The sequence below is a fragment of the Propithecus coquereli genome, unplaced genomic scaffold (assembly GCF_000956105.1).
Source record: "Propithecus coquereli isolate 6110/MARCELLA unplaced genomic scaffold, Pcoq_1.0 Scaffold118, whole genome shotgun sequence".
NCBI classification, from domain to species: domain Eukaryota; kingdom Metazoa; phylum Chordata; class Mammalia; order Primates; family Indriidae; genus Propithecus; species Propithecus coquereli.
Window position 1 is genome coordinate 1288288 of NW_012135858.1, and position 17151 is coordinate 1305438.

The following is a 17151-nucleotide window of genomic DNA, read 5'->3' on the forward strand; positions in this document are numbered from 1 at the left end:
GGGTCCTCAGCAATTTTTAAGAGTGTAAAAAGGGGTCCAGAGGCCAAAAGCTTGAACACTACAGATTAGTGAATAGCCTCTTTATTTCTACAAAGATGATGAGTTTTTAAAACCCAAAACCTGAAGTAGCAAATGAATGAATATCTAATAGTAAAATTTCTTCCAAGATTATTTGGAACTCAACCATACCCTATTAAGTACTACTACTGAATCTGCCATCTCTGCACAAAGATGATGCCAGTCACTCAGAAAGTGGTAGGGTTTCCTTATACAGAAAGAAGCCCTCCAGCATTTTACAAGGTAGAAAAAAAAGACTTCCCTTCAGTTCTTATGTCTAACAAGGCCAGGGACAATCCCTGGTGTTTATCAGGCAAGACAGCAGCAGTCCCTAACTGTTCTCTGGTTATCTCTGGGACATGTCCATTCCTGACATACGTAGACTTATTACAAGGGGAGAAGAAATTCTTTTCCCAAAGCCAAGTGAATGTTAGATTCCAAGCAAGAATATGAAAGAGGTACAAAAACCAATCTTCCCCACGGGGGAGAAAACATTAGGTCACACAGTCCCCAAAGTTCAGACAGAATCATACTCAATGAATCCACCCAAATAAACAGATTTGTCTGGAACACCCGACATGCTATAACACCAAATCTTCAAGGAACAAAAAGATCATTGTCTTTTACCAAGGCACTAAACATGTCCTTGACACCTTTCACATAGAAAACACTATTTACTAGTTTTACACCTATTCCTGGAAAATACTTTAAAATGAAAAAATTCAGTGTTGTTCTTGGTGGTATACCAGTAAATCTGGGATATCGCGTGTGTTGCTAGTACATTTATTGGTGGGGAAGGAGCCCTCATTTTCCACTGCCAAAACCAAAGTGCCGAAACAAAACAGAACCTGTAACTCATGTTACCGCGATCGCCCATTTGCACTCTGCGGTGACGCAGGACTGCGGGGAAAATTCTGCCCGAGCGCTCAACTTCACGATGAGGGCTGACTGGCAGCGACTGCTGGACCGTAATCAGGAACCGCAGGGCTATTTTCTTCTACTGAGTGTGATACAGTCAATTGTGAATGAAAACTAAGTACGACTATATATCCTTGGCAGATTGATAGATAGAATTAAAGAGTTGGGCAGGAGCCACATGCACCACTGTGTTGAAAGGAATAAAGAATGGTTGTTAAACTACAGTGGGCAGAACAGGGTTTGGGGTAGGACGCGGGAGCCGGGAAATGACAAGTTTGAATAATGACTCAAAAGCTTAGTCTTTCAAAAACTTCACAAACCAGGGATGCTTCCAGAGATAGGCCCCCATCAGCACCTCGTGTAACAGTACTAACAGCAGGACCAGCACATCCAGCTCCCTCTCTGGCCAGGGAAGCAGCAAGGTCCTTAGACACGCTGCAGATTTTTAAAATGAGACTTGAGTCAAGGGACTGATGCAGCCACTTACCAAGTGGTCATAAAAAGGAACTTGGGACTAAAGTCACGATACAGTCTAAAGTCACAATACAATCTAAAGTCATGATGGTCTATTTTAAGCTCCTTACTATCTTCCCAACTGGAGTTGGACATGTTAGTTTTTGTTCTTGTTTGAAAATGAAGGCACCTATTATTTTACTATCTAGTTACTTTGTTTTTACATCTTTAAAACAGCACTTAATCTTTCTCAGATGGAACTATCTGAATATGTATACACAACACATATTACACACATAGGCATGTGCAGGCAAAGCTTTATAGAGAATCATAAAATTATAGAACTGGAAATGATACAGAAACCATTTGACTAATTTCTCAGTAAAGCAAGAACTTGCACCACAAGACACACTCATCCTCTCGACCACCCCTTTGTGCTGTGTGCCGGTCTCTTCTGGCTCATTCTAGCCTTGTCTCCTTATTCTTCTTTTTCTAGACTGGGATCCCTGTGGAGGAGTCCACCTCCTGAGTTACAATCTTCTTGCATTATTTACACACACACACACCCCCAAACACACACTCCCCAATCACCTGTGGTCAAGCCTGTTCTTTCATTATCTTAGTGCACAACTAAGAATCTGACCTTGGGCATTTAATAAAAACAAAGTTTATTTTCTTTGCCTGAAAAAAAAACTATCCCCAGATCATATTTGTTGACCACAGTTGGGCTACTTTCTTCTTAATTAACTGTATTAATATTAATTATTATTTGAATAGATTCTTATTCCCTCTTATGTCCATCCCCATATTCAGTGGATCAACCCATCCCTTGTTGAATTTTCTTCAGTTTTTTGGCTTCATATCCGTTGCCATGGCTACAAACTTGGTCCAGGGCCCAGTCATTTAACAACTGAACTACCTATCTCCCAAACTCCAGCATCTCTCCCCTCCAATGTATTTTATGCAGAGCCACACATTCCTAAAGATTTATCCAAATTATATAAAATGCCTTTCTCGGACTTCCATAGAATCAAATGGAATATAAAGCATTTTATAAACTGCAAAGTACTGTATAACTGAATTCTTCCCTTTCTCTTTTTTTCCTCTGATTTTTATCAGTTGAGGTGTTTTTTGTTTTGTTTTGAACTCACAGGTTTCAAATCTCCCCACCACTGTTTCCTCAGGATCTCATTCACACTTGCCTGTTCTCATGCTTTGTTCTGTAACATGGACCCCAGTCACATATTTCTCCTGGGTAACCAGCACGTGTATTCTGTGAGGCAGATTTATCCTGCCTTGTGAGACAGATTTTATGCCAGTCTCTGTGCCCAGAATTTTCTCCACCAAATCAAGTCTCCTCCCTCCTTTATCTTGCTCAGGACCTACCCCCTTCTCCCTCTGGGCCCTGTACAAACAGCCCAGTCTGTCCTGAATTTTATTATACTAGTAATTTCAAACATTCCAATAATCTACCCCATCTGTAACCACTCCCATTAGGTTTACTTTTAGGTGGGAAATTGAAGAAAATGTATGATCATGTGTAGAAAGTGCCCGGAATGTGATGACACGTTACATGAAGTTGTATATGAACTCTGACTTGAATGGACCTGCGTGAAAATCCCAGAGTTGCCATTTACTAGGCGATGTCAGCAGCCCGTTTACTCCGAGCCTCTCCCTCCTCATTCCTCCTTCATACAGGATACCTGAGAACTAACCAAGCAGTATATACTAGCTTGTTGGCACTAAACAAACACTAAACTTTTTATGAAATAGAAAATTAATTAACTCATAGTAGCCTTACTATTTCTACCATGCATATGCCTTTTTTACACATGACATAACAAATATGTTTACAATATAGAAGAAAATGGAATTCATTCACGAATTCTGCTCTGTTTTCTTTCTGATGACGACTGTTTGCTAGTTTGAAAGAAACCAACCAAACAAAACCCTAATGTATTGACTATGGACCCCACCATAAATTTTAAAATGTGCTTATGTTTTACAAGTGTTTAAATTTCAAATGAAATTTAACTCACACGGGGAGTCAAGCTCAATAAGCACATTCATCATCAATAACACCTAAAACTTTGGTTTAATTATGATCAAGAATAAAAATATAAGCATAATTCTTAAAAGTTTTCAATGACTAGCCTCTTACTGTTGACCTTAGTGTACATTTAGTCCTCCACTGAATACCTATTAAAGTCAGTCCTATCTTTCTTAGGGCAACAGAAACTTCTGTGGGACAGAAATCATGTCTTTTATTTTCTATCAAACTCCTGACCCTATGATAGTATATTATCTGTGGTAAAAAAAAAAAAAAAAGTATACATCAATACTTGCTCAACAGCTCCCTAAAAATTCCAAAGAATTTCTGATTTTGTTTCATAGTTATGAAGAAAAGGTGGTAATAATTAATGCCTTTAGTTTTGGAGAGACAACTGAGCATCTTTGGAAAAGACAAGAGAAAACTAGCCATATAAAATGCTACTAGAGGGAAAATCTAATCCTGCACAAGAGGGACACTCTTGCCACGTGAGGCATTATTACTTCTCTCACATTCTAAGAACAGAAATAAACACACACAAAAAATTGTAGCCCTGCTGTCACACTACATCCTTTCACTTATTTCCATGTAGGGCTTATTGCTATGCATACGTATGTCCTCATGCAGTACTCAAAGTATATACACACAGAGCTAATATACATACACAAATATACATATATGCATATGCAAATTACATTACCTATCTATGATTTATCTTGTCCTTCCTCCTAGTTAACATACTTAGCATTTCATAACTATTTTAACAGCTCATTTGAACCTACATGATTATTTAATAAGATGGTTAATGTAGCCCTGTGTCTGGGGCTTGGCACTGGACTTAATGATCATTAAAATAAGCTACAATCCAGAATTCTTTGACACTTAAAAACAAGTATTTCTATTTTCACATAATGTAACACTACTTTAAAAAGCAGCTCAATCAAATATGGAAAACTTAAGGAAAAAGAAGTCTACATCTTACAACTTAAGTATCCTGACTATGCAAGTCAGCATGGAGTAAGGGAGAAAAGGAATAAATAGGGAGGCAGCTCCTTCACACAGGAAGAAGAAACCAAGGTGATCCTAAAATGGACCTTTCACATTACTCTGCAGAGATAAACACCAGCATGAAAACCAAATCCTACCCAGAGACTGCAAACTTCCATGCTAGTGCTTTTCAGAGTTGGTGATGGTATTGCCAAAGCAATAGTAGTTTTGACTCCAATTTTCTGATCAATGCACAACAGAGTGCTTCATACTTTCCTCATGTTCCTTACAACCATATGACATCTAAATGTCAAAAAAACACTTCCCAAGTGAAAGCCCCATGTTTAGGGACTAGTGCCAGCCTCTGTCTCAGATTCTTTGGGGTCTTAAAGTAAGACACAGCTCTCATTGCTTTGGGGTCCTCCTTATCTTCCAAGAATATGAAATAAGGGCACATAGGCTAACGTTTATAGTTGGCAAACGGTACAGATTTTAGAAGCGGTATTTTTCTTTTTTTTTTGGAGACACAGTCTCACTCTGTCACCAGGGCTGGAGTGCAATGATGTCATCGGAGCTCACTGCAACCCCAAACTCCTGGGCTCTAGCAATCCTCCTGCCTCAGCCTCCTGAATACCTGGGACTACAGGTGTGTGCAGCACCACACCCAGCTAATTTTTGTATTTTTTGTACAGACAGAGTCTCCCTCTTGCTCAGCCTGGTCTCAAACTCCCCCAGGATCACAAAAAAGTCCTGAAGATGTTAGAAGTGACTGAATACAGCAGCTGGAGGAGCAGATGACATCGGTGGAGGAAGAGGCCCAAGGAATGAGAAATATGAATGGCAAAATTTCTGAAACAAATCTCAGACCCCAACCACACCCTGCTGCATCAAAGTGACCATATGCTGAGCCCACCATTAAATGACTTTGGGGACAAAACACACAAGCAATTTCTTTACTAACAGAGTCAATCTAAACAGCCAACAATCGGGGTGCACGCTTCCTCCCTGCTCCTCCCTGCCTTTTGGCTGTGCAGCAATATACAGACTCCAAGATAAGCAAGAGGCCTTTTGTGACCCACTCTTACCGTTCTGTCCCAGCTTCTCTCTTCCCATGCCCTGTCCCCTTCAAAACAGGAGATTTAGTCCTTGAAGCTTTATTCAAACACCACCTTCTTGGTATAAAATGACATCCTCACACCCTACCTGGTGTGCTAGGCTGAATAATGTGCATCCCACCCATAAGATGTCCACATCCTAATACCTGGTACCTGTGACTCTGTCACCTTACACAGTAAAAAGGACTTTGCAGATATAATTAAGGAACTTGAGGTAGGGAGATTATCTCGGACTATCTGGATGGGCCTAATGTAATCACAAAAGCCCTTAAAGGCAGGAGGCCAGAGAATCAGAATGAGAGAGAGAAAAGGCCACGTGGCAACAGAGGCAAAGAGACAGGATGCTACGCTGCTGACTCTGAAGCTGGAGGAAGGGGCCAAGGAATGTGAGTGGCCTGTAGAAGCTAAAAAGGGCAGGGAAATGGATTCTCTACCAAAGCCCTCAGAAGAAACCACCCTATAGACTCACTTTATACTTCTGATCTACAGAACCATAAGACAATAAATTTGTGTTGTTTTAAGTCACTAAATTTGTGACCATTTGTTACAGCAGCAAGAAAGGAATCTACCTGGTTAACCCTTGTTCATCCTAACCTCGGCTCAGGCACCCTTTCCTACAGGGAGCCTGCCCTGAGAGTTCTCCCCCACTGGCCTCCTCCCCGCCTTCTCTGGGTTAGCTGTTCCTCCTCTTCGCAAAGCATCCTGCATTTACGTTTACAGAACCTAGCATTACTTCCTCAACTAGTGTGGGTGGCTTCCTTTTAAGGGTAGGGCCCATGTCTTATTCATTTTCTTATTTCTACTGTTTATCAATATTTCTGACACATAGAGAGCACTCGAATTCTTTCCAGTAAGGTAGCATGACTGGCCCCTTAATGTCCAGAATTCCAACCTTCACTTCCTTGTTAGATGATACGGATGCTGATGATAAAGAAACAATAAGTTCATTATCAGGAAATGAACCTGGAAATCTTATGTAAATGGCTCCTTTCTCCTTTAGGAAAGGCTCTCACAATATCAATTGCCCATAGTACATTTGTTTGAAATAAGTAGTAACTCTCTTATCTCCAACCAAAAAGTTTATAAAACTTCCAGTCATGAAGAGAAACCAAGTATTGGGTTGAAGAAAGAAGAAAGAGAAAACAGAAGAGCAAGAACTGTATAAATATTTTGGTAATTCTCATACAGTCCCCGAGGTCAACTGTATTTTCCAAACATGGCCACAGCCATCTCTCCCAGCCCACGTGTTGTTCTACACAGTGGCCCTGACACTGCAGCCACCAAGAAGGGAAGCCATTGCCTTCGCCTTGCATCCAGGCTGTCCTCCGGGCCTCACTGGTAACCAAGAGAATGCAGCAGAAGCAATACCGCGTGACTTCTAAGACTAGCTCAGAAGACACGCCGCACCCTCTTTGAATGCTTGCTCTCCGGGTGCTCCTTCCTGGGGTGCTCTCTCTAGGGAGCAGGATGCCGTGCCGTGAGAAGCACAAGCCACGTGGAGTTCTACATGGAGGCACTCTGGTTGACAGTCCCAGCTGAGCCCAGCCTTCGAGAGGCATTACAGTCAAAAACTAGATAAGTGAGTGAAGAAGCCTCCAGATAAATTCCTATCTCCATTCAACCAGTCTTCCCTGGTGAGGCCCAAGACACAATGGAGCAGAGATGATCTCTGTCGTGCCAGCCTGACTTCCTGACCACAGGATCCATGAGCCTAATAAAACTAAGTTTGGGTCACCCAGCAGGGGTGGGGAACCTGCGGCCTTAAGGCCACATGTGGCCTTCTAGGTCCTTAAGTGCAGCTTTTTGACTGAATCCAAATTTTACAGAACAAATCCTTTTATTAAAAGGGGTGCAGCAGAAAAAGATGAAGCTTTTCTTGCCTCCTTTGGTGCTTAACAAAGAACAATCTTGACATCAGAAGGCCGCGGGTCCCCCACCCATGATTGGCTCCCATAGTTTGAGATTTGAGAGAATACATTGATTATAGTTTAATGAGACCAAAAAAAGTAAGTACCCTTCCCTCCATGTTGAAAATGTTATCACTTAGGGAGTTATCTGGATGGTCTTGTGCTAGATTTATAATCCTATCCCCTTGAATGTCCAAGAGGTTAGATTAGATGGGATTAAACTCAGAGGGATGCTGGAAGCACACCAAAATGTCTGCTCTCCTTCCTGCCCAATTTGGTCCACTATAAATAAAACTTGACAGGCTTTCTTAAATCAACTTAATAATGTGTAGCACGAGTGCTTTCAGATGCCTGGTAGCTAAACCACACATCAGCTTTCTTAGGAAGCCTTCTAGCAACAGGCGGAAAAAAGAACAGCTACTGCCAAGAGTACTGTGTACACAAGAGCTGGTGGCCTTGGGTGACTCACTGCACAGGCTCCGTCTATCTACTGGAAGGTCAACAGTGGGAGGGAGATGGGCCTTTAATAACCAAATCAGGCTTTTTTGCTAAAGCCAGATGCTGTCATTATGGAAGTAGATGAGAACACAGTTATAATCGATCTGAAATTCTGATGAATTCCAGGTGCAACTCCCAGCAGCCTGGGAGAGCTGGTGGCTCAAAGCCCTCAGAGGGTTTCATTACTTGTGTCATACATAGTAGGCTGCTCCATCACAGAGTCTACAGGGCCTCAATACTTTCCCTCTCTGATTTCAAAAGGAAGCATGTTTTGCCAAACTTTCAGAGACACTTTTTTAAAGTAAGCCAATTTCTCAAATACATCAAAGAATATAATGGAAAAAGTAGGAAGACTAAGAAAAAGTTGAGAAGAGCAAGGTCTAGGTTGCAGACCTCAAGGTCCTATGAGAAATCAGATTTAAGACAGAGTTTATAAATCTGAAGAGGGGGCTAGTTGAGGTCTTTAACCAGTAGGTGTAGTTTTATGAGCCAGCAGATTGCTAGCTACGGTCCATGTCATTTTGGAGAGAAGAAAAAGCAAGAGCAGAACCCCAAAGAGTGTTTATGGTCGCTCAGCTTCAAGGGCATGGCCAGAGTTTAGCCACATTCTAGAAATGGCTGCCCATTTTCCAAGCCTGTTCTCCAGGCTCCTTGTCAAGTCTGTGTTTCTCAACATCCTTTCAATCAACCCTCTTCTCTGTGTGTTAGGGTCAGTTACTGCTTCTTGCAAACAAGACCCTAAACTAATACAAATACTAAAAGGGTAACCTTTATTTCCAAATGTACATTTTTTTCTGTCTGCTAGACCCAGTGCTCAAAAACATATTGCCACGCAACTAAGAAAGAATCAATTTAGGGAAGATGGTCATATGTCCTTCCATGTGGCTAAATTAGCCAATAAAACAGATGACTCTTTGTTCTCATCGTGGTCCTCATTTCAAGACCATACATATTCATAAAGAGATGTTTCAACACCAAAACAAGATGTGTTAATATTCCCTTCATTTAAAAAAAAGTATTCTTTTAAGAAAAAAAAATTCAAGATGCATAGTGGTTGACTGTTAATGATTTAGTCTTCATCTACTCAATTACATACATATTCTTAGGCATGTCACAAACCAACATGGTATAAGCTTACCATCTCAAATTTATGTAATTAATATTCACTTATCCTCATATATATTGAGGTCATAAATGTGCTTGCTCAGTGACATCAAGCCTAGGGCCCAACTCCAACCCCACCGTGAGCAAGGCCTTGGGATAACATTCTTCCCACCAACAGATACCATTAAATTGGAGGTGCTCCCTCTTTTCCTAAAACATGTACTTCAGATATTACAAGACTCATAGAAAACTGAACATGTTGGGATTCTAAATATTAACTTGAAAGGTGAGAAAATGACGTAATCATACATTAAAAAATCTATCAAGAGCCAAAAGATACCTTCTTTTAATTTACATCTAAATTCATTAATTAGTGGTAGTCAAATTAGAATGGATTTGTTGGCTCAAGAGGCAGAGGGGAAAACAATCCTGCTACATACACTACGTAAGATATGGGGTCTTTAAATTTCCTTCCAGCAGCTGGTGCCACTTTGCAGCAGTATGCTCAACTATGCTCTGACAATGATCAAAGCCCAAAGTCTGGCTACTCTAAAGCGTATGACTTTATTTGCAAAAAAATAGATGCTGAATTCCCCTACACCACCCCCCCTCATTCCTGCCAATAAAAACAGGGCTAATCCCTTCATCCTTCTTAGGGAGATGAATGGAATCTCAATTTACTAACAAGGATAAAAAACTTCAAAAACAATCTTCTTGAAGGCACAGACTCTTCTCTGGTCCTGCTCCCTGGTATCCCGATACCCAGTGTGGCACTCTCCCTGCCACATGTGGCTCCATCGGTATTACTCACTGACCAAGCCCTGTCTACACAGGCTACCAGAATATACGGACATCTAAAAGCTGGCTCCAGACCTCCCTAAAACCAGAAGATTCCAATGACATTTTAGCTAAAAAGATTAAAGAATACATCTTTTACTATGACGTATAAGGGGGAAAAAAAACCCGCTCACATGAAGATGAGAGAAAAAGAGAAGAGAAAGGGATTTAAAAAAACTATGAGCTGTGAGGGGCATTATATTTTTTAAAAACAAGATCAACACAGAGTAACACTTTTTCCATCCCAAGACTGGATAAAGAGAGGTTGAGCTTTTTGACCCGTCCATAAGAACAAAGCCTCTTAGGGGCATGTTCCTGGCCTTGCCCTCACGCACATGGCTATTAGGATAATCCCTTTGCTTGGTCTGTCTACATGGTTTCTCTCACACACAAATGCCTGTGCCAGGGAGAAACCGAACCCAAACACCCACCATCTCTCATAAGCAATTACAGAAATGAGGCAGTTTGGATTAAAGCTCTAAAAATTCAAACTCAAAAGTAATTTGGTTCCCATTACCACTGGCAGCTTTTATATCTAGTAGGATTACTTTTTTCTTCCACTAAGCACATATTACGCCCTAAATGGCCAAACCATATATAATTCTGACGCCAGAGAGCTAAAACTCAATTCTGCAAGTATTTGTGTGTCTATTATGCACGAGAAAGGTACTCTATCTCATCTAAGAGAAAACAAAATTAATATTCATCTCATGATTCTACACAATTTTATCTCTGGGACATAATTTGACCAGCAGTATAGTCAAATGCCTGTTATGATATAAGCCATATTATAACAAGGGCCACTGAAAACTGTATAATAAACGCTTCCAGGGTGGAAAAGACCTGGCACACAATATTTTCAAATATGATCCGATGACAAAGATCTGGGAGTTATATTTGCAGCTCATGCCGTTTTCCTTTTATATTAAACCCATCCACTCAAACATACCTCCTTGTTTATAAATGTAAAATTTATATATTTATACACGATATATAAAAACATTCACAGACAAGCATTCGTACATTCTTGTCTCTAAAGACTATTTGTTTTGGAAGCTAGGATATGAATCTAAAGATTATTATTCTTCATTCTCTTAGAATCTGGATTTTTTTTTCACTATCTCTAGGGCTGAATAGTAAAAAGATAATATTTGGTTCTCTCCACAGTTGGCATGAACAAAATGAACACTAGCAACAATATGAAAGGCCTGACTGGTGGAGGGAGGTAAGGCAAATGAAGGAGCGAGAGGAGCATCTGCTCTGATCACACCTTGAGGCTTCCCTGTCTGTGCGCGGCTCGTTAGTGCCCTGGGCAGCTGGGGCAGTGAGTCCAACGGAGGGGGGCAGCGGGCAGGGGAAATGGCTCTGGAGTCCCGTCAAATTCAGTATTTTCCTTATTTCCCTCAGGAGATTCACACACAACTGGGCCCAAACCACACAGTTTCACAGTTCAGGATCAGGAACACCAAATCCTGATCCTGGTTCTGCCACTTATCTAGCTACATGACTGTGGGTAAACCATGTGTTTGAATTTTAGTTTAGTCTTCTTTAAAATGGAGATATTAATATTAATACTTGTCTCGAGATGTTATAGAACCAAAGGATTCCACATGTGTAGCAGGAACAACCCTGCCATTCAGCATATGCTCAACAAGTTCCATCGGCGTTCTACTCCAGAGGCTTTCAGGAAGGATGAGAGAGAGCTTGGAAGCCCCTCTGAGATCCAGTTTGGGTCTTCATCCAGAAGCATTTGAAATTCAATGGGACTGCCAGGATAATACGCAGCTTGACTGAGGGGCCGACTGTGACCTGGGGCTCCAAGTGCCCTCAATGTTCTCCAAGGACTACTTTTGTGATTTCCCACCTCAAAGTAGCCTCATACATTAGGAATACATTAAAGGAAGCAACAGGCACTCTTTCTTCTTGGCCACTACCCTTAAGGGAAACCAGCTACTACCTTGGTCGTGATGTTTCGATACTTTGGGCAGCATCTCTGGTGCCATATTATCTCTGTGTCATTGTTCCCTTTTTTGTACTCAGTCAGTCTCCATTCCAACCACACATGTCCACTGCTTTATTGTTTGACAGGACGACTTAGCTAAGATTACAAACTCCTAAAATCAGTGTCTGTATTTGTCTGACAGGTTTTTCATAGCATCCAGCAAAGCAATAATAAATATGATTTGAGGAAAATAACTATGATGAAAGAGTCCATAAAAATTTACATGGTGGGTGATCAAGTATCAACCCTAATAAAAGCCACATTTGTAACAAAACTTGTTTTCAAACTGGCTATTCCATGTTCTCCAAAAGAAAATGAGTACTGCAAATATTTTTAACTTATCCTGGAAATGACACACCAAAAGAAAGCTTAATCCATGCATTTAAGATATTTAGACTAAGTTTATTACTTTCCTCTCAGTAACATCTTAGAAAATTAACTATTATACTCCTTATACCACAGAATAAATGAAAAGGTAAATCATTCTTTACAAAGATGTCCAAGTAAGATGTTTGTGTGAGCAGTCTTAGTAAAACTGCAGCGTATCCTACCTCCTTAAAGTTATCGAATGCTGATAAAATGATTTCATGCCCGCCTCTGACAAGACAAACTGCTGCCAACAGTTCTAAAACAAGGGCTTTTGTTCTGTCAAAACAAGAAAAAAGAAAAACACAAATCAGTGAAAACGACATGATGAGTCAGCTGTTCCTTCCTTCCAAGATAGATATGAGAATAAAATATTTGCCCTTGTATTTTTTTTCTAAACTTTATTACTAAGGTACAGTTATATCAAGGTATATTTTTGAACCTTTACTGGCTGCTAAATACGTGATTTGTCTAACACAGAAAATTTGGAAGGCATGTTTCCCACTTCCAAAACTACTCATTACTCACTAATGAGAACTAACTCCGGGAAGAGCAGTCTCTCAGCCCCATCATCAGGTCACTCAGTACAATGTGGTTGAACAGTGTTTACTGGGGAGCTGAGAGCAACAGGAAACTTGGGAATATACTGAAAACCAAACTACTGGTTAAATATTTTCTCTAATTTTAGAGACAGGTATAACACTTGCAGAAAACATTAAAAATCGACTGAAATTAATGTTCTGTATTTTCAAATCTGCTCATTTGGGGAAGAAGACACAGAAATTTCCCATGACAGAGTAAGTTTCTGTCATTTCTTCTACCTCTGCAGGTAGAAGATCCGGAAGGAGCTGAATTACAGCTTCACGAATACAAGAATATTTTCTCTGACTCAAGAAAATAAAACTCCATCTGAAATATTTTTGGTGGGAGAACCTAGAGATACATTCTAAGTTTTCAAATGCAATGTCAAGAAAGAAACAGCACTGTTTCTTCATCATAAGATCACTTTAGTATTTCATCTTTATTCTGGAATAAAATTATTGCCAACCTCTAAACAAAGACTGTTCTGATACTTCACAATGTCAATTGTCTTAAGAAAAACGAATAATGACTTCTCTGTGGTGGAAGGCAGGGACACAGAAGCAGGACTACTTAGGGTGCCAGTAAATTAAGGAAGCAATTGCAAAGTCACAAAAGGTTTAAGTTTGAAAGAATAATATTCAATATTTAAATAGAACTTTACAGTTTGCACTGCATTCTGAATCAGAAAGTTCTAATTTATAATCAGGTTTTTGAGTTGAATTAACAGTTTTCAGATATTCAGTCTAGAGAGATGTCTGATGAAAAGGAATTACACATTTGAAATGCAGAATAGGCCGGGCACAGTGGCTCCTCCCTGTAATCTCGGCACTTTGGGAGGCCAAGGTGGGAGGAGCCCTTAAGGCCAGAAGTTTGAGACCAGCCTGGGCAGCATAGTGAGACTGTCTCCACAAAAAAATAAGAAAATTAGCCAGGCATAGGGGCATGCACGTGTAGTCCTCGCTGTGGCAGGAGGATCACTTGAGCCTGGGAGTTTGAAGCTGCAGTGAGCTATGATCACATCACTGCAATCTAGCTGGGGCAACAGAGCAAGACCTGTCTCCCTGTTTCAAAAACAAAAAAAAATGAAATGCAGAATACCGAAGACAGGTTTCTAGAGCTAATTTGTGATATGAATAATATATAGTGCTAGCCTTTATAGAAAGTGAATAGAAAAAGCAATCTGCATACATAATTCTTTTTCTTTTTTGTTTGGTAATTAAAGCTACATAAGTAAAGGTAGCAAGTAAAGTGTGGCCGAGGGATGGTGGTTTTAGTTAACTTTCAGCAATAACTGGTGTAGTTAAATCATTACCAAGATTCTCCTGGCAGGCTGGGCGTGGTGGCTCACACCTGTAATCCTAGCACTCTGGGAGGCCGAGGCAGAAGGACTGCCTGAGGTCAGGATTTCGAGATCAGCCTGAGCAAGAGCAAGACTCCTCATCTCTACAAAAAAACTAGAAAAATTAGCCGGGCGTGGCGGCATGTGCCTGTAGTCCCAGCTACTCGGGAGGCTGAGGCAAAAGGATCGCTTGAGCCCAGGAGTTGGAGGTTGCAGTGAGCCATGATGACACCACTGCATTTTAGCCAGGGTGACAGAGTGAGACCCCATCTCAAAGAAAGAAAACCTCTCCTGGCACCTGAGTCCTGGCAATCTGATCCTCTCCCCCAAATTTAGCACTAAGGATGCTGACAACCAGGCCTCAACAGAATGAAAGCTTAAGGAGAACAGTGAAGGGCAGAGTTGTCACCAGCTGCCCAACTTTGCACCATGTAAGAACATAACTTGGCTCAAAGGAAAAATTCTACACAGCCGATCTTATTTCAGACAGTCACACTTGAAAGTTTCCAAAGTCAAACGTGGCTAAGTGTTGACTAGCTCTCTGCTTTCCCTAGATTTAGACTTGTACATGACAAAGGACACTTACCTGGGATTCTTATTGTTCAAGCTTAGGGCAATCTCATTGACAGCATGCGGATGAGACATGACCATGTTGAAACCATACTGAAATTAACATGGAAAAAAACCAAAGCATTAGAAGACAAGTTAGGAGACTGTCAATGTTGATTAAAAAACAAAAACCTGAAATTTCCACCTAATGTAACTTATACCACCATAAATGCATTTATGTTTATAGTACATCAGTGTCAGAACATATTTTTCTATCATAAATTTCAGGAACGCGGGCATGGTGGCACATGCCTATAGTCCCAGCTGCTGGGGAGGCCAAGGCAGGAGGATCACCTGAGCTCAGGAGTTTGAGCCCAGCCCGGGGATCATAACGAGACACCCATCTCTTAAAAAGAAAAATTCAGGAATGATACTATTATCAAAGGATCGTTTTCCTTCCCATTCTTTAGGAATGAACTACATGTTTCTCTTTATTAAAATGGTAAAAAGGCTCTAGCCCAGAGATTCTCAATCTTGACTGCTCATTAAAATCACCTGGAAGACTAAACCAAATAAAGCACCAATTCTCCAAGACTCACCCCAGATTTATTCTGAGTCTCAGTAATGAAACCCTGGCGTCTGAATTTTTTTTAAGCTTCCAGGTGACTCCACTGTGCAGCCAGGATTGAAACCACTGCTTCTAATCCCTTGTCTGGGCAACAGCTATCAGGACCAAGAGCCTAGGAAAATCTGCCTTGCTCTGAGGCTTGCGACCTCACCCTTCTATACAATGAAGTAAGTACAACAGGCTCAGGAATCATTCTTAATTCTGCTGAGTTGAGGAAGCACAGCTGACCCTTGAACAACACGGGTTTGAACTGTGCAGCTCCCCTTATATGTGGATTTGATCCACCTTTGCCACACCTGAGACAGCAAGACAACCCGTCGTCTTCCTCCTGAGCCTACTAAACATGAAGGTGATGAGGATGAAGACCTTTATGACAAGCCACTCCCACTTAATGAATAGTAAATATATTTTCTCTCATGATTTTCTAATAACATTTTTTCTCTAGCTTACTTTTATTGTAAGAATATAGTATATAATACCTATATATAAAAATGTGTGTTCATTGATTTTTATGTAATTGGTAAGGCTTTTGGTCAACAGTAGGCTATTAGTGGTTAAGTTTCTGGGGCGTCAAAGGGTATACACAAATTTTTGACTGCACCAGGGTTAGTGTCCCTAACCCCTGTGTCACTCAAGGGTCTACTGTATTCTTTCTCCTCCAAACTTACTCTCAGCCCATGACCACATTTCCTCTTATACTGAGAAAATATAAGCAATCAGGAAAAAATTTCCACAAGCTCCCACTACCATTATCAATCCACACTCACAGAACTGTGGCTTCCTCACCTCTTCCTAAAAACAACCCTTCCATGCACTCCAATCTAAGGCCAATGACTCCACTTGAGTCCTTGATCCCATTCCATTTCCCCTCAAGAGCATCATATGTTCCAGAAATTTCTTCATCCATCCCCCTCATTTTTCCTGGTCTGATTCATTACCATTAGCATACAAATATGATAAAAATTCTCTTATCTTAAATAACAACAATAGAAATCTCTCTAGACACCACAACCTGTGTCCAGCTACTGCCTCTCATTTCTCTGCTATCCTTTACAGCAAAACTGCCCCAAACACTCCCAGTCTGATTCCTCTCCTGTGTGCTCCTGAATCTACTCCATCAGGCACCTCATCCCCACTCCAACGAAACTGTTCTTGCCAAGATCACCAGTGGTCTGCACTTTGCTAAAGCCAATGGCCAATTCTCACTCCTCATCTTACAAGCTTTAGCAGCAGCACTTGACAGAATTGAACACTGCCTTCTCCTTGAAAGAGTTCCTTCTCTTGGCTCCTGCCTTCCTGGCTACCTCTCAGACTCGCTAGCTAGCTTTTCCTCATCTCTCTGACATTTACACACAGTGCCCCAGGGTTCATATTCTGGACCTCTTTACTTCTCTGTCTTTCCCTGTTGATCTCACCCTCCCTCCTGGCTTTCTATACCATCCACCTGCTAATTACTCCAAATTTATATCTCCAGTCCATTCTTCTTGAAATCCACACCAGCACATCCAACCACCCACTTAAGATCACTATTTGTATGTCTCATCGACATCTCAAAGTTAAAATCCCCCAAAAGAAATTTCTAATCATCTCCTTCAAATCTGCACATCCCATAGTCTTCCCGATCTCAATAGATCTTACCGGTGGCCCAGGACAAAAACCTTGGTACCACCTTCCACTCCTCACTGTCGTCCTCATCTTCAATGCTGTTGCCTTCACCATCAATATAAAACCAGCATCCAACCACCTCTCATCATCTATA

General features: G+C 40.9%; 1 protein-coding gene across 1 annotated transcript in view; it reads right to left on the reverse strand.

Annotated features, from left to right (window-relative positions):
• Positions 1-17151, reverse strand: part of FMNL2 (formin-like 2) — a 157898-nt gene that overhangs the window by 59953 nt on the left and 80794 nt on the right. Inside the window, exons 8-9 of the mRNA XM_012659111.1 lie at positions 14802-14878; positions 12480-12573 (exon numbers count right to left, since the gene is read on the reverse strand). Of these exons, the coding sequence (XP_012514565.1) occupies positions 12480-12573; positions 14802-14878 (171 nt within the window). The remainder of the gene's footprint in view (positions 1-12479; positions 12574-14801; positions 14879-17151) is intronic.